A 21,886-nucleotide genomic window follows, 5' to 3' on the forward strand; every position below is an offset into this window, starting at 1 on the left:
GCGGAAGGTGGGTGGTGTCGTCAGCGCTGCGAGCTCTGCAGCCACTTTAGTGGCACACACTGGGCCACCTGGGAGGGCTTTGGCCGGGCCAGCGGTCCAGTACCCAAGGGGGGGGTGGGGAGAGCCAGGCTGCCTATTAGCAGCCCGGCCAAACCCATGATTGCCATTGTCGGGCGACTTCAGAGTCGGCCGACAATTAAAATAAAATGGCAGCCGCAGTGGTGCGCCCTCCCCTTTAAGGGCAGACGTGCCGCCCAGACACTGGCGGCTTTCCGCGGAAAAAGCTGTTGGGGGCACTGAGCAGTGGCGGCTCTGCTCCCACGGGGGAATTTTCCTCGTGGGGCGGAAAGGGGTCACTGCCGGGTGGCAAGGGATTGGCGCATGCCCGATGCGGCGGGAACATGGGCGGAGCAGAAACTCGTTTCTGCCGTCCCCGGCCTGGGGGCAATTTCGGATGGGACAGCCCATCCGCCTGCCCCCCGGTCGGAAAAGCCTTACCGCCTCATTACCGGTTCTTAGACAGTAATGGATCTTAAAGTGGGGGGCAATTTTGGTCCTCTAGTATTCTCTGTTTTTATGCAGTGGTTGGCTCTAGTCTTTAGCAGAGATATTGGGCTCAAGTTTCCGCCTCAGTTGCTCCTGATTTTTTGGAGCAACTGGTGTAGAACGGAGTATCTTAGAAATTCAAATTCTCGGCATTTAGTTTGCTCCAGTTCTAGTCAGTTAGGACAGTTTCACTTTGGAACACCCACTTACGCCTGTTTTCAAAGTTTCGGCAGTGAAAACTTACTCCAAACTTAGAATGGAGTAAGTGAAGATTTTTGTACGCTCGAAAAAACCTTGTCTACACTTTAGAAAATCAGGCGTAGGTTACAAATCAGGCGTAGGGAATGGGGGGGGGGGGTTTAAAGGGAAGTTTACAAACATTAAACACTTCAGTTTTACAAATAAAGAGCCATCATCAATAATAAATGATAAAAACATCAATAAATCAACTAACAAATCAATCAAAAAAAATTAAGAAATAATTTTTTTTTTTTAAATCAATAAAAACATTTTCTACTTACCGGCTGCAGCACCAGGAGCCCTCCAACAGCATGCTGGGATGCCCCCCCCCCACTCCCAGTGTGTCTCTGTCAGTGTCTCTATCTCTCTGTCTGTGTGTGTCTCTCACTCTCTGTCTGTCAGTGTCTGTGTTTCTGACAGCGAGGGGAGGGGGAGGAGGTGGGTAGAGGGAGGGAGGCAGAGGGGGAGGGTGGGATGGGGGAGAAGGGGGAGGGAAGGGGGAGGAGAAGGGGAAAGGGGGGGAGGAGAGAAGAGGAAAGGGGGGGGAAGAGGAGAAGGGGAAGGGGGGGTAAGAGGAGAAGGGGAAGGGGGGGAAGAGGTGAAGAGGAATGGGGGGGAGAGGAGAAGGGGAAAGGGGGGGAAGAGAAGGGGAAGGGGGGGGAAGAGGAGAAGGGGAAAGGGGGAGAGAGGAGAAGAGGAAAGGGGGGGGAAGAGAAGAAGGGGAAAGGGGGGGGGAAGAGGAGAAGGGGAAAGGGGGGGGAGAGGAGAAAGGGAAAGAGAAGGGGGGGGAAGAGGAGAAGGGGAAAAGGGGGGGGAAGAGGAGAAAGGGAAAGAGAAGGGGGGGGAAGAGGAGAAGGGGAAAGAGAAGGGTGGGGAGAAGGGGTAGGAGGGGGAGGGGGGGAAGGAAAGGAGAAGGGGGGGGAAAGGAGAAGGGGTGGGGGTCGGGTCCGGGGTCCAGGGGGGCGGAGGAGGGAGGGAGCGCGGGTCGGGGGGGCCGGAGGGAGGTCGGGTCGGGGGAGGAGGGAGGGAGCGCGGGTCGGGTCGGGTCGGGTCAGTTCGGGTCGGGGGGTGATGGGGGGGGAAATGGAAGTCGAGTCGGGTCGGGAGGAAGCAGGAGCTGGGCGTGGGAGGCAGCCTTATGCACGCAGCCCCAGTGAGGCCATTCGGCCAGGGCTAGGGGCTGCGTGCTTCTGGTCCCTCCCACACAGTTTTGGGCGCCTGGAGCTACTGCATATGCGCGCCCACTGTAGCGCGCGTGTGCAGAGGTCCCGGCACTGTTTTCAGCGCAGGGACCTAGCTCCGTCCCCCACAGCTCGTGCTGCGCCACGCCCAGCTCCAGAGGACCTGCAGGGAGCCGGAGAATCTGTAAGTTTTTTTTAGGCGCACTTTGTGGCGCGAAAAACGGGCATCCAGGTCGGGGCTGCGCCGTTCTAGGCGCGGCCCGAAACTTGGGCCCATTGGGTTAGAAATAAGTTAAAAACGACTCAAAAGAAAAACAAACAATGAGAAACAGAATCAGTTTAATCTCATTTCAGTACTCACAATACCGGTGAGCCGGATGGGAAGTCATCCTTTTCACATTGTTCAAGTTCCTCTTTATGAGCTAAAATGAGGAAAAATACATTAGCCATTTATAAAAGTAGCATCAGATTCAATTTTTAAAATGTCAATGTAGCATACAGAAAACAAATGCAATTGTGCACTTCATTGTCTTTGCATCAATATTTCTTCCAAATAACCTCATGCTTATTTTAAAGGGAGAATTACAGCCATTTGTGTGGGTAAATACCATGTGCTTTTCATTCTACTGAGCAAAGCAGCTTATATTGGAAATGATAAAGCTCATTTTGAAAATTTAAAAATGTATTGATTATTGTATTGATTTTATTAACGAGGAGAAATTGTTCTAGTACATTATCAAACACAAGGTACAATTACCAAAATAACTTACAGTTGAGACATTGAAAGAAGCAAATATTCACATAATTATATTGGCCCTGAAATCGCGGCCTCAGCGGGTCCGCATGGAGTGCACACGGACCAGAGGAGGCATCGCAAAAGCTGGTTTTCGGCACGCAATGTGCATGCGCCAAAAACCTGCTTTTCCGATCTGTCAAGTTCTGGCTTGACTGATCCTCCGTATCGTCGGGAGAAGGACATTCGCATGGGCAAGATTGCGCTATTTGCCCATTTCTTGCCCAGCGAATGCCCTTCAAACACTTGCGCCTGGTAAAAGCAGGTGAATAGCCTACTTTTACCAGTGTAAGAGTTTTAAAACATATAAAAAACATAAAAAAATAAAATTAAAAAACACTGTTAAAAACCCTGTCCACTAGGGTAAGTTTATTTTAAACTTTAATTAAAACACTTAAAAAAAAATATATATTTTTTTCTAAAACATTTCATTAACTTTAATTTCAATGAATGTGATGTGTTTTTTTTATTTTTTATGTTGTGTTTGGGTGTTTGGGACAGGGGTGATGTTCTCATTGATAGTAATAGGAACTCGAAGTTACGGAGCTCCTATTACTATGAATGAGAATACTTCACCTTGATTGGGTGTCCAGGCCCACGTGACTCCAGCTCCTGTTACGTACCTACAAGACGTGAATGCGCATGAAGAAGAGACCTAAAACCGGAATCGCTGATGGTTGCCTGAGCAAAAGGTAGGTGCGCATAACTTTTCTTCTTTTCAGGCGACCGCGCGTGGGAGGCCAAGAAATGGAATTTCAGGCCCAAAAAGAAAGGAGGTTAAGAGGGGGTCAACAGCAAAGAGGGGGTATGCAGAGCAAAGCTCAAAATATATTAAAAACAGTATACTTCAAATATATCAGTAAAAAAGAGCATTGTTAAATATGAAGTGGGTTCCCTGAGAGGAGAGGCTAGTGAGTTAGTAGGGGATAAATGAAAATATTTAACAAATCCTTTACATTTTTCTTTTAACTGATTCTGGATTTACCAAATATCATCATCATAGGCAGTCCCTCGAGGCGAGGATGCCTTGCTTCTACGACAAAAAGGGATGAGTTCACAGGTGTTTCAATGAAGGACCTAATATTCCAGATCCCGAACTACATGTTGAAGGGTGGAAGATGCCTGTGCGTGGATTAAAAAAAAACGTGTGGTGGCCATTGCACACCAGCCACCACACGAGCTTGACAGAGCTAGGTCCAGTGGCAAGGATTACCCAAGACTAACTGGAGACCAGCTCTGCTGCACAGACCTAGTGCGCACACATATCGCAGTGTGGGCTGGCCCGTGCTGCCCATGGGCCCCTCGCCTCTTCTGGGCCCCAGATTCATGCCTCTCCTGGGCCCCGGTCACTTCCCTATATGGACCCTCGCCGCTCCTTCGCCCTCCTGCAGAGGCACGCGGTGCTCCCTGTAGTGGTATGCCGCCACACACTGCTCCTGCCAATGGCCCCGGTATACCATACCAAATATACTTCTCTTTTGTAAACAATTGGGGAGGAAGTAAATCCTAAATTGGTTAAAAACAAGATGGGAGATCATGGGCCATAATTTGCGGCCCCTACGGGCACGTACGAGGTGCGCAAGCGCTTGTAGGGACCACGCAAGTTCCGGGGCTCGGCATGCATGCGCCAAAACCCGGTACTTGCCATCTGTCAAGAACCTTCTTGACAGATCACACGCATTGTCAGGAAAAGGGCCTCCACGGGTAGAGAGTTGGGCTATTTGCTCAACTTCTGCCCAGCTAATGCCTGTGACATTCTTACGCCTGGTAAAACATAGAAAATAGGTGTAGGAGTAGGCCCTTCGAGCCTGCACCACTATTCAATGAGATCATGGCTGATCATTCCTTCAGTACCCCTTTCCTGCTTTCTCTCCATACCTTTTGATCCCTTTAGCTGTAAGGGCCATATCTAACTCTCGCTTGAATATATCCAATGAACTGGCATCAACAACTCTCTGCAGTAGAGAAATCCACAGGTTAACAACTCTCTGAGTGAAGAAGTTTCTCCTCATCTCAGTCCTAATTGGCCTGCCCCTTATCCAAAGACTGTGTCCCCTGGTTCTGGACTTCCCTAACATCGGGAACATTCTTCCCGCATCTAACCTGTCCAGTCCCGTCAGAATCTTATATGTTTCTATGAGATCCCCGCTCATCCTTCTAAACTCCAGTGTATAAAGGCCCAGTTGATCCAGTCTCTCCTCATATATAAGGCCAGCCATCCCTGGAATCAGTCTGGTGAACCTTCACTGCACTCCCTCAATAGCAAGAACATCCGTCCTCAGATTAGGAGACCAAAACTGAACACAATATTCCAGGTGAGGCCTCACCAAGGCCCTGTACAACTGCATTAAGACCTCCCTGCTCCTATACTCAAATCCCCTTGCTATGGAGGCCAACATGCCATTTGCCTTCTTCACCGCCTGTTGTACCTGCATGCCAACTTTCAATGACTGATGAACCATGACACCCAGGTCTCGCTGCACCTCCCCTTTTCCTAATCTGCCACCATTCAGATAATATTCTGCCTTCGTGTTTTTGCCCTCAAAGTGGATAACCTCACATTTATCCACATTATACTGCATCTGCCATGTATTTGCCCACTCCCCTAACCTGTCCAAGTCACCCTGCAGCCTCTTAGCATCCTCCTCACAGCTCTCACCGCCACTCAGTTTAGTGTCATCTGCAAACTTGGAGATATTACACTCAATTATATTGTAAAGAGCTGGGGTCCCAGCACTGAGCCCTGTGGCACTCCACTAGTCACTTAAAGAAGGGTAACTTTGAAGGTATGAGGCGTGAATTGGCTAGGATTGATTGGCAAATGATACTTAAGGGGTTGACTGTGGATGGGCAATGGCAGACATTTAGAGACCGCATGGATGAAATACAACAATTGTACATTCCTGTCTGTCGTAAAAATAAAAAAGGGAAGGTGGCTCAACCGTGGCTATCAAGGGAAATCAGGGATAGTATTAAAGCCAAGGAAGTGGCGTACAAATTGGCCAGAAATAGCAGTGAACCCGGAGACTAGGAGAAATTTAGAACTCAGCAGAGGAGGACAAAGGGTTTGATTAGGGCAGGGAAAATGGAGTACGAGAAGAAGCTTGCAGGGAACATTAAGATGGACTGCAAAAGTTTCTATAGATATGTAAAGAGAAAAAGATTAGTAAAAACAAATGTAGGTCCCCTGCAGTCAGAATCAGGGGAAGTCATAACGGGGAACAAAGAAATGGCGGACCAATTAAACAAGTACTTTGGTTCGGTATTCACTAAGGAGGACATTAACAACCTTCCGGATACAAGAGGGGTCAGAGGGTCTAGTAAGGAGGAGGAACTGAGGGAAATCCTTATTAGTCGGGAAATTGTGTTGGGGAAATTAATGGGATTGAAGGCCGATAATTCCCAGGGTCTGATGGACTGCATCCCAGAGTACTTAAGGAGGTGGCCTTGGAAATAGTGGATGCATTGACAGTCATTTTCCAACATTCCATTGACTCTGGATCAGTTCCTATCGAGTGGAGGGTAGCCAATGTAATCCCACTTTTTAAAAAAAGGAGGGAGAGAGAAAACAGGGAATTATAGACCGGTCAGCCTGACATCGGTAGTGGGTAAGATGATGGAATCAATTATTAAGGATGTCATAGCAGTGCATTTGGAAAGAGGTGACATGATAGGTCCAAGTCAGCATGGATTTGTGAAATCATGCTTGACAAATCTTCTAGAATTTTTTGAGGATGTTTCCAGTAGAGTGGACAAGGGAGAACCAGTTGATGTGGTATATTTGGACTTTCAGAAGGCTTTCGACAAGGTCCCACACAAGAGATTAATGTGCAAAGTTAAAGCACATGGGATTGGGGGTAGTGTGCTGACATGGATTGAGAACTGGTTGTCAGACAGGAAGCAAAGAGTAGGAGTAAATGGGTACTTTTCAGAATGGCAGGCGGAGACTAGTGGGGTACCGCAAGGTTCTGTGCTGGGGCCCCAGCTGTTTACACTGTACATTAATGATTTAGACGAGGGGATTAAATGTAGTATCTCAAAATTTGCGGATGACACTAAGTTGGGTGGCAGTGTGAGCTGCGAGGAGGATGCTATGAGGCTGCAGAGCGACTTGGATAGGTTAGGTGAGTGGGCAGATGAAGTATAATGTGGATAAATGTGAGGTTATCCACTTTGATGGTAAAAACAGAGAGTCAGACTATTATCTGAATGGTGACAGATTAGGAAAAGGGGAGATGCAACGAGACCTGGGTGTCATGGTACATCAGTCATTGAAGGGTGGCATGCAGGTACAGCAGGCGGTTAAGAAAGCAAATGGTATGTTAGCCTTCATAGCAAGGGGATTTGAGTACAGGGGCAGGGAGGTGTTGCTACAGTTGTACAGGGCATTGGTGAGGCCACACCTGGAGTATTGTGTACAGTTTCGGTCTCCTAACCTGAGGAAGGACATTCTTACTATTGAGGGAGTGCAGCGAAGGTTCACCAGACTGATTCCCGGGATGGCAGGACTGACCTATCAAGAAAGACTGGATCAACTGGGCTTGTATTCACTGGAGTTCAGAAGAATGAGAGGGGACCTCATAGAAACGTTTAAAATTCTGATGGGTTTAGACAGGTTAGATGCAGGAAGAATGTTCCCAATGTTGGGGAAGTCCAGAACCAGGGGTCACAGTCTAAGGATAAGGGATAAGCCATTTAGGACCGAGATGAGGAGGAACTTCTTCACCCAGAGAGTGGTGAACCTGTGGAATTCTCTACCACAGAAAGTTGTTGAAGCCAATTCACTAAATATATTCAAAAAGGAGTTAGATGAAGTCCTAACTACTAGGGGGATCAAGGGGTATGGTGAGAAAGCAGGAATGGGGTACTGAAGTTGCATGTTCAGCCATGAACTCATTGAATGGCGGTGCAGGCTAGAAGGGCCGAATGGCCTGCTCCTGCACCTATTTTCTATGTTTTTAACTAATCCAGAGTCGATAGACTGTTGGAAAATGATCACCAATGCATCCACTATTTATAGGGCCACTTCCTTAAGTACTTTGGGATGCAGACTATCAGGCCCCAGGGATTTATCGGCCTTCAATCCCATCAATTTCCCTAACACAATTTCCTGCCTAATAAGGATGTCCTTCAGTTCCTTCTTCTCACTAGATCCTCAGTCCCCGAGTACATCCGGAAGGTTGTTTGTGTCTTCCTTCGTGAAGACAGAACCAAAGTATTTGTTCAATTGGTCTGCCATTTCTTTGTTCCCCATTATAAATTCACCTGAATCCGACTGCAAGGGACCTAAGTTTGTCTTCACTAATCTTTTTCACTTCACATATCTATAGAAGCTTTTGCAGTCAGTTTTTATGTTCCCGGCAAGCTTCGTCTCATACTCTATTTTCCCCCTCTTAATTAAACCCTTTGTCCTCCTCTGCTGTATTCTAAATTTCTCCCAGTCCTCAGGTTTGCTGCTTTTTCTGGCTAATTTATATGCCTCTTCCTTGGTTTTAACACTATCCTTAATTTCCCTTGTTAGCCACGGTTGAGCCACCTTCCCCGTTTTATTTTTACTCCAGACAGGGATGTACAATTGTTGAAGTTCATTCATATGATCTTTAAAGGTTTGCCATTGTCTATCCACTGTCAACCCTTTAAGTATCATTTGCAAGTCTAATCTAGCCAATTCGCGCCTCATACCATCAAAGTTACCTTTACTTAAGTTCAGGGCCCTAGTTTCGGAATTAACTGTGTCACTCTCCATCTTAATAAAGAATTCTACCATATTATGGTCACTCTTCCCCAAAGGGCCTCTCACAACAAGATTGCTAATTAGTCCCTTCTCATTCATTACACATCACCCAGTCTAGGGTGGCCAGCTCTCTGGTTGGTTCCTCGACATATTGGTCAAGAAAACCATCCCTAATACACTCCAGGAAATCCTCCTCCACCGCATTGCTACTAGTTAGGTTAGCCCAATCAACATATAGATTAAAGTCGTCCATGATAACTGCCGCACCTTTATTGCACACATCCCTTATTTCTTGTTTGATGCTGTCCCCAACCTCACTACTACTGTTTGGTGGCCTGTACACAACTCCCACTAGCGTTTTCTGCCCTTTGGTATTCCATAGCTCCACCCATACCGATTCCACATCATCCAAGCTAATATCCTTCCTTACAATTGCATTAATTTCCTCTTTAACCAGCAACGCCACCCCGCCTCCTTTTCTTTTCTGTCTATCCTTCCTAAATATTGAATCCCCCTGGATGTCGAGTTCCCAGCCTTGGTCACCCTGGAGCCATGTCTCCGTGATGCCAATCAAATCATATCCATTAACTGCTATCTGCGCAGTTAATTCATCCACCTTATTCCAAATACTCCTCGCATTGAGGCACAGAGCCTTCAGGCTTGTCTTTTTAACACACTTTGCCCTGTTAGAATTTTGCTGTAATGTGGCCCTTTTTGTTTTTTGTCTTGGGATTCTCTGCCCTCCACTTTTACTATTCTCCTTTCTATCTTTTGCTTCTGACTCCATTTTATTTCCCTTTGTCTCCCTGCATAGGTTCCCATCCCCCTGCCATATTAGTTTAACTCCTCCTCAACAGCACTAGCAAACACTCCCCCCAGGACATTGGTTCCGGTCCTGTCCAGGTGCAGACCGTCCAGTTTGTACTGGGCCCACCTCCCCCAGAACCAGTTCCAATGCCCCAGGAATTTGAATCCTTCCCTTCTGCATCACTGCTCAAGCCACGTATTCATCTGAGCTATTCTGCAATTCCTACTCTGACTAGTACGTGGCACTGGTAGCAATCCTGAGATTATTACTTTTGAAGTCCTACTTCTTAATTTAACTCCTAGCTCCCTAAATTCGTCTTGTAGGACCTCAGCCCGTTTTTTACCTATATCGTGGTACCTATATGCACCATGACAACTGGCTGTTCACCCTCCCTTTTCAGAATGTCCTGCACCCGCTCCAAGACATCCTTGACCCTTGCACCAGGGAGGCAACATACCATCCTGGAGTCTCGGTTGCAGCCGCAGAAACGCCGATCTATTCCCCTTACAATTGAATCCCCTATCACTATAGCTCTCCCACTCTTTTTCCTGCCCTTCTGTGGAACAGAGCCAGCCACGGTGCCATGAACTTGGCTGCTGCTGTCCTCCCCTGATGAGTCATCCCCCTCAACAGTACTCAAAGCGGTGTATCTGTTTTGCAGGGGGATGACCGTAGGGGATCCCTGCACTACCTTCCTTGCACTTCTCTTTCTGTTGGTCTTCCATTCCCTATCTGGCTGTGGACCCTTTACCTGCGGTAAGACCAACTCGCTAAGCGTGCTATTCACGTCATTCTCAGCATCGTGGATGCTCCAGAGTGAATCCACCCGCAGCACAAGGCCTGCTTTTAGCACTTTAAGACTTTTGAAGGACAGAAAAATAAATGTATAAATTATTGAAAAAAAATTAAGCACCTGTGAAATAAGGCAAGTTTATTTTTAGATCCTTTAAAATATGTACATTTGCTTTTCAAATAATTACATTGTTTTAAATATTTTATTAAATGCCACTTTGATTAATTTTAAACTAAGTGATTAAAAAGATATATATTTTAAGTGTACCTGTATTTTTGGGGGTATCCCCATTCATGCTGATGGTGATTCCATATATATGGAATCCCCTTCTTTCATTGGTTGGGCTGGCCCACATGATCCCAGGGTTGCTTGCGAACCACCTGCGCCCCTGGGATACGTGGGCCTTGACGCAGGCCTAGGTGTAGACGCCCAGGAGCACTAGTGTCCGAACCTCCGGGACCATCGGGTAAGTGCGAACATTTTTTGTAGGTCGGAGGCATCCGCTCGTGGGAACCCTCCAACTGCAATTTCAGGCCCATTATAATAAATAAAAGGAGAGTATTAGAGAAGTTAGTTGTTTCACTCTGGACTTACCACAGTGGCTCCTGTGCTGGTTTGCCCACTTCCTAGCCAAGGCATGGAAGAAGAAGTAGAAAGCTGGTTGGATCCAAAATGAGTTGTACTAGTTTGGCTAGTGCTCATTGTTGAGCGATGCTCAAGATCGTCGGAACTATAAGAGATATTCACTAATGTGTTACATCTTTGGGTAACGCAAATATTGTATCTCAAGTTTAAATGCAAAGGCATCTGGATACATATTACGCTTAAAAGCATTTCAATGGATTAAATAAAGTTTAGTACCTTCGCGAGTCTCTGTCTGAATCTTCACCAATCCAGGTATATGGCTGAGTAGCTAGAATTGCAGATACATCAAGTTCTTGCACATCATGAGTAGAAGCCAAAACTATCTCATTGGAATTTGCCTTTTATAGGGGAAAAAAGAACTAAATTCAAACAAAAAGAAACCAAAATAAAAGTACAGAAGAAAATAGTCTATAATGAACTGGTATGAGCAGTCACATGTAATACTACAGGCAGATCAATTAAAAAACAAACAGAAAAAATAGCAAAAGGTTAGTACTCTGAAACAGAACAGAAAATGTTGGAAATACAGGGTCGGATATTAGCTTGGAGGCAGGTTGACAGTTGCAGTTTTGAGTTCAGGAAGCCACGTCTTTAATTTTTTTTCTCTAGGTTTCTCACCCTCAGCCCATCTGATTGACAGGCTAGCTGATTTGCGGGCGGCAAATCCTGCAGGACAAGTCCACAGCCAAGTGAGGCTCAGAGCAGGTAGGTGTAGTGGAGGGGTAAGAGAGATCATGGTGGGGGGGGGGATTTGGTCGGAGGCAGGATGGGAGGCCGTCCGATCGCAGGTGGGGGAACAGATGGCGGTCGCGGGGGGGGGTGGAGGAAAGCAGATGGCGATCGTGGAGAGTAGATGGTGGTCCGATCACAGGGGAGAGGGGTTAAACAGACAGATCTTGGTGGTGGAGGAGTGCGGCGGGGTTAACTGGTAAGCTTGTTGAGCCTGGAGGAAACACTCCTGCTCCTCCTAACCCACAAGCAGTGCTATAAAAGGCACTTACCTTATGGATTCAGCCCTTCTTGCCTCCTTTCACCTGCTGGGTTTCCAGAGGCCTGTGAAACCCGGCTGACTGTGGTTAAAATAAGAATTACTGTTAAAATGAAGGCACACGGCCTCACTAAAATATTTAAATGATCAACCTGCCTCCTGCGAGTGGCTTGGTCGCCCGCCCCTCAACCCGCCTCCCTTAAAACCGAAGGTGGGCGGGTTCAAGGCAGGTTGGGTTCCTGGTTCAAATTTCTGGCTTTTAACCTTCTACCCAAATCAAACCCACACATTTTTAGGGGTTAAAATTCCCCCCAGAGTTGATTATAGTCAGCATCTGTAAAGTGAAGTGGCAGGTTAACATTCTGTTTAAAAACCTTCATCTGAATTGAAAACTGAAAGATAAGCAAGCCCTTTATGTAGAGTTGGAACAGATAATACAATCACAGATAACTGAAGTTGATGATTGAATGACCTACAAACTGCAACAAGAAAACAATTAACGGATATAAAACATCATCTCAGCGAGACAACAGAAAAACATTAAACCCAAAGAACATGCAAATAGCCAAGACATGTAAAGGTTTGGGAGAGGTCCATTGAAGGAAGAGAGCATGAAAATAGGGCACATTGGTAAAATAAGACAAAAATACAGGAGGACTGAAATGAAAACAGAAAGTGCTGAAAACACACAGTACCAAAAGCAGAAAACAGATCAACACCTCAGCCTCAAAATGCCTCCTCCCCCTCAGAAATATGTTCTGAACTTGGGTCTACATCCAAAATCAACCTGCCTCTCCTCCCAAAGCATGACAGATCCACACCACATCATCAGTAACCTATACTCCAAAGAAAATAACAGATGTTAAGGTCTGAAGTTACCTCAAATCCTCCTTCCATGTGAGAAAGCAGTTTACATCTACTATCCCAATCTGGTATACTGTATTTGCTGCACACAATGTGCTCTCCTCTATATTGGGGAGTCCAAAAGCATATTACCGAATACCTCTGCTGCCTGACTTTGTGACTTGTAAACTCCCACTCACATTCCCATTTTGACCTTTCCATCTTTTGCCTCCTACAATGTTCCAACCATGCTCAATGCAACCTTTAAGAACAGTACCATATCTTTCTCCTGGACATTTTAGAAATGGAACCAGTCTTTGTAATGTTATATACAAGTCTGGACATTACCAAACTTTATCACTTGGGAGAGCGGAGTTCAGTGCACAATTCTAAGCACATATGCGGATGATTCTCTTGGTTATGCAAGATCCAGCAAAATGTGCACTGCAGTATATTAATTGTTTGGGATACACATCAGAATTTATATCTACTGTTCTCTAGTGGCAGGTATATTATAACGGCCACCGTGTTTCACCATGCCATAGATTAGAAAACGTACAAAAAGACAACTGTTTTCAAAAGTGCAAAGGAGTTGACAGCGTTTGTTTGTAAAATATTTAATCTGATGGATTAAAAAGGTCTCGAAGGGGATATGTGCTCAACATTGATAAGCCACTTAATTTTCTTACCTTATTAATTGCAAATGCCATTATGGCATCAGAATCTTTATGAATAATCTTTGCTTTTCCACCTGGATAGCCCATGTCTGCTTCAACCTAAAAGATATTATTACATATAATAAGAGTATTCATCAAGACTATTAATACATCTACACACCTTAAAAGTGGTGTACCAATGGCGTTGTTTGCCTTTAAAGTGGAAATAAAATGTGCAGCAAAAAATTAACACCAGCCTTCCTACTTGTGTAATGATAACACTGCAGCAAAAAGCTGTATATAAATTAGCAATGTAATCCTCTTGAATTTGCACAGAATGACACATTTGCGCTTGCATTGTATTGTCCACAGACATAACAACTATGAGATATACCTCTGCATGTGTACAATTATTTACTTTCACAAGCCATTAAACAAGATGTTGAAGCTAGTGCATTTACAACAGCTGCTAAAGATGAGGGGGTGGGTAAGGGATACTACTACCTTGTTCTTTCCACGATGTTCCGCGACGCAGTTTTGTTTGACTTGGTCCACATGGTCTTCTACTGACTACACAACACAGCACACAGTCACAGCACATTACACATGCACAGAAATAAAAAAAACGAAAATGAATAAAAATGTTTTTACTGAATTAAAAAATGAAACCCTGGCAGTATTATATTGGCAAAAACAGCTACTTTATTGAGAAAATTGATTGCCTACAAACTTCATTCATTGAATTTTGCATCTCTTTTCATACCAATAGGATTTTAACCTTTCTTTTTATGCAAATGTTGCGCATCAAATAATTTAATACATATGGAGCATTCATCCAGGTGATGGGTTTCTACATTTAGATTTGCGGCTCACCAATTGGAACCAGGAGTGGTAGTTCAAAATATCCATATTGCAGAGATCGTGGTAGCTGCATTCAGTAAGAGGAATGGAACTGAACCAAAGCTGCATGAAAAACTTTGTTGTGCAACACCCACAACAATTATTTTGCAAACGCAAGTGGGGAGAGGGGGAAGGAGGGAGCAGGTGAGAATGGAAGTGGGAAGAAAATGAGTCCATCTGAATCCCACACCCAAGACCAAAACAGGACATTGAAAATTGTCAAGGTGAGCCCAGTAAGACAAGCGTACTAACATCTGAATGTGTTGTAAGACAATCGTACGATCATCCACAAAGCAGAAATTAGTTCCAAAATCAAACTTGCTTTCCTGCAAGAAAGGAAAGGATTCAAAGAATTGAATCTGGTAAAGCTACAGAGGCCAAACTAATACCAGTAAACATCAATGGAATCCTATTATAGGAGAAGCAAAAAGACAAGCCAAGGACATTCTAGATATATGATATAGTTCATTAGCCAGAATATTAGTAAAGTCTGACAAGGCCTTTAACAGTATACCCCAAAGGGATCAATCAACAGATAACCCTCACAGATAGGCTTGACAATCCTAATGTCTCCCAAGAAAAGCACTTGTCTGACAGAGAAAGGGTCAACTACCATTTAACAATACATGGCCGCAAAAAGACACCCAAATAATGTTCAAGGCCAATAAATGTTTGTAGTACACTAGTAGTTTTTGCAGCAATGCAAACACTTTCAAATCTTAAAATGGGCATGGGGAAAATGTTGCCAGACTCACTGAAATCAACAAAATGGACATCTGGCAGAGCAGGTAACACTACTGGAAATACTGTAGAGTATACAGTTGCTAGGCATGAAAGATGGCCCTTGTAACATGCCTTGACATAGAAAACACAAAAAGATCCTTAACCATCCCAGGTGGCAGTGGTAGTGTGTGGGAGAGACATAGCAACCGCTGTACATCATTAGTTGTTGGGACTAGTGGCTAGTAAATTAAGATCATCAGCACTTCTCTTACAGAAGTTAACGGTGTGGTCAGTTGCCTTTGTACAAGAGGAGAAGTGTTCATAATATGTATGGCGAAGTTGACTTGATTCCCAAGTAGGGAACCCCTAGATCTGCCAAGTGACAAATGTAGTGGTTTCTTTTGGAGGTAGTAGATATCTCTGTGCACACAGAGGCTGAACTCCAGGACAAAGTCGATGTATTTACCAAGGCGTATGAAAGCATGGGCCTTACGCTAAACATTAGTAAGACAAAGGTCCTCCACCAGCCTGTCCTCGCCGCACAGCACTGCCGCCCAAACATCAAGATCCACAGTGTGGCCCTGGACAACGTAGACCACTTCCCCTATCTCAGGAGCCTCCTATCAACAAGAGCAGGCATTGATGATGAGATACAACACCGCCTCCAGTGCGCCAGTGCAGCCTTTGGCTGCCTGAGGAAAAGAGTGTTTGAAGATCAGTCCCTCAAAACTGTCACCAAGCTCATGGTCTACAGGGCCGTAGTAATACCTGCCCTCCTATATGGCTCAGAGACTTGGACCATGTACAGTAGACACCTCAAGTCGCTGGAGAAATACCACCAGCGATGTCTCCGCAAGATCCTGCAAATCCCCTGGGAGGACAGACGCACAAACATTAGCGTCCTCGTCCAGGCCAACATTCCCAGCATTGAAGCACTGACCACACTTGATCAGCTCCGCTGGGCAGGCCACATAGTCCACATGCCAGACACGAGACTCCCAAAGCAAGCGCTCTACTCGGAACTCGTCCACGGCAAACGAGCCAAAGGCGGGCAGAGGAAACGTTACAAGGACACCTTCAAAGCCTCCCTGATAAAGTGCGACATCCCCACTGACACCTGGGAGTCCTTGGCCATAGACTGCCCTAAGTGGAGGAAGTGCATTCGGGAGGGCACTGAGCTCCTCGAGTATTGTCGCCGAGAGCATGCAGAAATCAAGCGCAGGCAGCGGAAGGAGCGTGCGACAAACCAGGCTCCCTGCCCACCCTTTCCCTCAACGACTATCTGTCCGACCTGTGACAGAGACTGTATTGAACTGTACAGCCACCTAAGTTCTCATGCTAAGAGTGGAAGCAAGTCTTCCTCGATTCCGAGGGACTGCCTATGATGATGAGTAGAACTGGCCAAGAACGGTCTACAATGGTGATCCCGTTTGTGGACGTGATCATCTCCCATTAAAAAAAACTCTGAATTGCTTAATATTAATCATTGCTAATTAACCCTTCTAACTTGCTACCATGCAAAATGTGCAAAACTTAGATGGAATAAAAAATTCATAAAAATAAAATCTGAAGTAAATACTGTTCTCAAAAATAGAGTGCAATACACAAAGTCAGTATTCTGTGAAGTTAGGTGAAGAAATTTCATGAAGAACCAGAACTTCAGGACAATGATTGCAAAGTCACAGTGAAGTCACAACGTGCATTTTGGTTTGTGTAACTTTTGTGGGAAAATTTGCAGTTTGCAGAGATAGGTGGTTGATTTTCTTTTGTGGAATGAGAATTATCTGCGGCCCTACTGTTACAAGATTCAAACCGTGTGATTGGGGAATAGGATATTTATTTTTTGATTTCTGAAGAGACTTCTCAGTCTGATTGATACATTTGGAAATCCCAGTGTTACGTTTAGAGAAAGCAAAATGGAAGCAAGCCACAATTCAGAATAAAAAGGCAAGATATAAGCCTAAATGAACACTACTGCCAGAGCTATAAAACAAAGAGGCAAGCAGTAAATTGATGATGTGCCTAACTTATTCAAGGTATGGAAATCCATTCCAATGCACTGTGCATTTCCTTATGCTATTAAATCAAATTGAAAATTAACATTTAAGAAGTAACATTTAAGAAGTAACAATAGATGTAATTTCCATGCCCTTTTTTTTCCTGATTTTCAAGTGGGACATGGTTGATAAGTTCAAAGCTTGGGTTGTAAATCGAGCATGGGAAGCCTCGATTATATTGTCAGCATGAGACTTGGGCAATTCGAACGCCTGGCCCTCATTTTTATGTGGGAAGTCGGACAGGCGGGGGTTCTGGAGTTGATTGCGGTCAGGAGAGGGGGAGGGCAGGTGAGGCCCGAGGTTTCTTTGTGAAGCCCAAGAAGCACTCCTGCTCTTCATGGCCCACAAGAAAACCATTAATAAAATGTTAAATACTGTAATCCCTGGGCCTTTTATGGATTGCTTGACTTGCACAGTCCAGAGTACCTCATAGGATCCCAACATTTCAATGTTAATGAGACCTCGCCTGCCTGCAGTGGATGTCCGGATGCTGCCAAAAACCTAGCAGTTAAAATGTTGGCGGGCCAGAGCACGAGGAACACAGCGGAAAGCACCCGACCGTCATTTTAACCAACCATCCACTCCATTCCCACTGGACAGACAGGATTAAAATCTAGCCTTCAGGTTCTAGACATACAATTGTATTATAGTTAATACTACCGGTAAATTGATTTCTTCAACTGAATTAATACAAGTCGACACATCATCATTAGCATCATCTGTATTAAGCTTTAAACAGTCATGCCAAATATGTATCAGATCTTTCATTCTAAAATACTAATTCCAGATATAACATTTAAAGAAAACGACAACAACTTTTGTCTTTAGCCCCATTTACCTCACTTTGCTTTCTTTTCTTTGTGAATATAAATCTTATAAATGTGTCTTGCAGAATTTCTTGTTTGACCAAGAAGTACCACAGCCTTTTAACAGGAAAAGTGGAAAAATGTCTTGACCTGAAGTCAAATAAACAAAGTCAAATTTTGTACATATAATCAGAACTAAGCCAATAAATTCACAGTTCTAATTTGTGAAAAATATAATTTATCACCTGTTACCAGTAATTTTATTTTAGCTGTAAGTTCATATTAAGAAGTGAATGCAAGGTGTCCAACTAAACACACCATCATTAACATCATTTGTGTTAAGCTTTAAACAATCAAGACCAGGAAGCATGTCTTATCTTCCCTTCCCTAACCCAGGATGCTAAGGCCAGCTGTAGCACCCCTACAACCATCAGACGGAGATCAACTAACTCAGCACAAACCAGGATCAAACCAGGGGCTTCCTGCCCTGTGTGGCTTAGGCAATCATTGGATAAATTCACAGCCAGATGTCAAGAGGAGGGCTATGAGGGCGATTCCTGAATTGAGAGGACTGAGTTACGAGGAAAATTACGATTGTCTTCCCTGGGACAGACTCTCTGGAGAAGAGGAGAATGACTTGAAAGGTGACCAAAATTTTCATGGGTAAGGGGAATTTGGATCCAGCAAATTAAACCCAGATTTTAACTAGAATTTCCCTTGAGAGCTTACTATTTTGATATTGCTTGAGCTATTCTAACAACATTCTATGATGAAAAGTTTTCAGAGATGATTTTGTATCTTGTGACCTTTGTTTCTTTTTCAAGGGATTTGGGACAGTATAATGTAACTATCGAAAGCTTGTTTGTTTTGAAAATACCTAGTGCTATTATTCCATGGAGATATTTTCAGGATATACACTGAAGACCGAGGTAATCACAGAGTTACCAAATGTGAATCTGACCTTCTCAAAAAAGTACACAATTATCTTTTCTGTTTGTTCCCTTACTTGAATGGAGTGTTTTCTGGTTCAAGCATTGCTTTGTGTCGCAGAATGGCTGGTCCTCCAGCTGCAGAGAGATCACTAGGATAGGTGTTAATGTAGTTAGGAGGTGGGCCTTCAAACTGCTCCATTTTGGCCTGAAGTAATTGTTGCCAGTTTTCCAAGGTTTTAATAACAGCATTACTTAATGGTGAAGTTACTGGGAGATCTATGAACAAAGACAGACATTTATTTTGAAGAATACAAAATTAATGACGTTATTGGACTAATTCTTCTGGACTGTGAAAGACACTTTTTAAACTGTGTTTATGTCCTTTCAAAATGTAAACCGTAGTCTAACAATATTCTAAGGGTATATTCTAAGGGTTAAGTCATAGCAGGACAGCTCGGACATGTGTTATGCTCCTCCTGTACTATGTGGGAAGTCAGGGATGTTTCCGATGTCCCTGACGATTACATGTGCGGGAAGTGTATCTGCCTCCAGCTCCTGACAGACCGCATTGCGGCACTGGAGCTGCGAGTGGACTCACTCTGGAGCATGCACGATGCTGAGAATGACGTGAATAGCACGTTTAGCGAGTTGGTCTCACTGCAGGTAAAGGGTACACAGCCAGATAGGGAATGGGTGACTAACAGGAAGAGCAGTGGAAGGAAGGTAGTGCAGGGGTCCCCTGCGGTCATCCCCCTGCAAAACAGATATACTGCTTTGGGTACTGTTGAGGGGGATGACTCATCAGGGGAGGGCAGCAGCAGCTAAGTTCATGGCACCGTGGGTGGCTCTGCTGCACAGAAGGGCAGGAAAAAGAGTGGGAGAGCTATAGTGATAGGGGATTCGATTGTAAGGGGAATAGATAGGCGTTTCTGCGGCCGCAACCGAGACTCCAGGATGGTATGTTGCCTCCCTGGTGCAAGGGTCAAGGATGTCTCGGAGCGGGTGCAGGGCATTCTGAAAAGGGAGGGTGAACAGCCAGTTGTCGTGGTGCACATAGGTACCAACGATATAGGTAAAAAAACAGGATGAGGTCCTACGAGATGAATTTAGGGAGCTAGGAGCCAAGTTAAAAAGTAGGACCTCAAAAGTAGTAATCTCAGGATTGTTACCAGTGCCACATGCTAGTCAGAGTAGGAATCGCAGGATAGCTCAGATGAATACATGGCTTGAGGAGTGGTGCAAAAGGGAGGGATTCAAATTCCTGGGACATTGGAAATGGTTCTGGGGGAGGTGGTACCAGTATGAACCAGACGGTTTGCACCTGGGCACGACCGGAACCAATGTCCTGGGGGGAGTGTTTGCTAGTGCTGTTGGGGAGGAGTTAAACTAACATGGCAGAGGGATGGGAACCAATGCAGGGAGACAAGGAGGAAATAAAATGGAGGCAGAAGCAAAAGATAGAAAGGAGAATAGTAAAAGTGGTGGGCAGAGAAACCCAAGACAAAAAACAAAAAGGGCCACATTACAGCAAAATTCTAAAGTGACAAAGTGTGTTAAAAAGACAAGCCTGAAGGCTCTGTGCCTCAATGCGAGGAGTGTTCGGAATAAGGTGGACAAATTAACTGCTCAGACAGCAGTTAACGGATATGATGTAATTGGCATCACGGAGTCATGGTTCCAGGGTGACCAAGGCAGGGAACTCAACATCCAGGGGTATTCAACATTTAGAAAAAAAAATGAATTAAAAGAGAGGAAAAGGAGGTGGGGTAGCATTGCTGGTTAAAGAGGAAATTAATGCAATAGTAAGGAGGGACATTAGCCTGGATGATGTGGAATCGGTATGGGTGGAGCTACAGAATACCAAAGGGCAGAAAATGCTAGGGGGAGTTGTGTACAGACCACCAAACAGTAGTAGTGAGGTTGGGGACAGCATCAAACAAGAAATAAGGGATACGTGCAATAAAGGTACAGCAGTTATCATGGGCGACTTTAATCTACATATTGATTGGGCTAATCAAACTGGAAGTAATGCAGTCGAGGAGGATTTCCTGGAGTGTATTAGGGATGGTTTTCTCGACCAATATGTCAAGGAACCAATGAGAGAGCTGGCCATCCTAGACTGGGTGATGTGCAATGAGAAGGGACTAATCTGAGGAAGGACGTTCTTACTATTGAGGGAGAACAGCGAAGGTTCACCAGACTGATTCCAGGGATGGCTGGACTGACATATGAGAGACTGGATCAACTGGGACTTTATACACTGGAGTTTAGAAGGATGAGAGGGGATCTCATAGAAACGTATAAGATTCTGATGGGACGGGATAGATTAGATGCGGGAAGAATGTTCCCGATGTTGGGGAAGTCCAGAACCAGGGGACACAGTCTTAGGATACGGGGTAGGCCATTTAGGACTGAGATGAGGAGAAACTTCACTCAGTGTTGTTAACCTGTGGAATTCCCTGCCGCAGAGAGTTGTTGATGCCAGTTCATTGAATATATTGAAGAGGGAGTTAGATATAGCCCTTACGGCTAAAGGGATCAAGGGGTCTTGAGAGAAAGCAGGAAAGGGGTACTGAGGGGAATGATCAGCCATGATCTTATTGAATGGTGGTGCAGGCTCGAAGGGCCGAATGGCCTACTCCTGCACCTATTTTCTATGTTTCTACATTAGCAATCTTGTTGTGCGAGGCCCTTGGGGAAGAGTGACCATAATATGGTAGAATTCTTTATTAAGATGGAGAGTGACACAGTTAACTCGGAAACTAGGGTCATGAACTTAAGGAAAGGTAACTTCGACGGTATGAGGCGTGAATTGGCTAGAATAGACTGGCCAAGGATACTTAAAGGGTTGACGGTGGATAAGCAATGGCAAACATTTAAAGATCACATGGATGAACTTCAGCAATTGTACATCCCTGTCTGGAGTAAAAATAAAACGGGGAAGGTGGCTCAACCGTGGCTAACAAGAGAAATTAAGGATAGTGTTAAAACCAAGGAAGAGGCATATAAATTGGCTAGAAAAAGTAACAAACCTGAGGACTGGGAGAAATTTAGAATTTAGAGGCAGACTAAGGGTTTAATTAAGAGGGGGGAAATAGAGTACGAGGGGAAGCTTGCAGGGAACATAAAAACTGACTGCAAAAGCTTCTATAAGTGAAGATGTGAAGAGAAAAAGTTTAGTGAAGACAAATGTAGGTCCCTTGCAGTCGGATTCAGGTGAACTTATAATGAGGAACAAAGA

General features: G+C 44.8%; 1 protein-coding gene across 4 annotated transcripts in view; it reads right to left on the reverse strand.

The window, feature by feature from the left end:
- The window catches only part of dmxl2 (Dmx-like 2), a 165,612-nt gene that overhangs the window by 21,012 nt on the left and 122,714 nt on the right, over positions 1–21,886 (reverse strand). For all 4 annotated transcript variants that reach the window (XM_070858428.1, XM_070858431.1, XM_070858429.1 and 1 more), the window contains 7 exons: positions 18,720–18,921; positions 17,746–17,863; positions 13,732–13,797; positions 13,261–13,347; positions 10,957–11,078; positions 10,690–10,825; positions 2,329–2,389 (listed from right to left, as the gene is read on the reverse strand). In XM_070858428.1, coding sequence (XP_070714529.1) covers positions 2,329–2,389; positions 10,690–10,825; positions 10,957–11,078; positions 13,261–13,347; positions 13,732–13,797; positions 17,746–17,863; positions 18,720–18,921 — 792 coding nt within the window. The remainder of the gene's footprint in view (positions 1–2,328; positions 2,390–10,689; positions 10,826–10,956; positions 11,079–13,260; positions 13,348–13,731; positions 13,798–17,745; positions 17,864–18,719; positions 18,922–21,886) is intronic.

Source organism: Pristiophorus japonicus, chromosome 17 (assembly GCF_044704955.1).
Source record: "Pristiophorus japonicus isolate sPriJap1 chromosome 17, sPriJap1.hap1, whole genome shotgun sequence".
Lineage (NCBI taxonomy): Eukaryota > Metazoa > Chordata > Chondrichthyes > Pristiophoridae > Pristiophorus > Pristiophorus japonicus.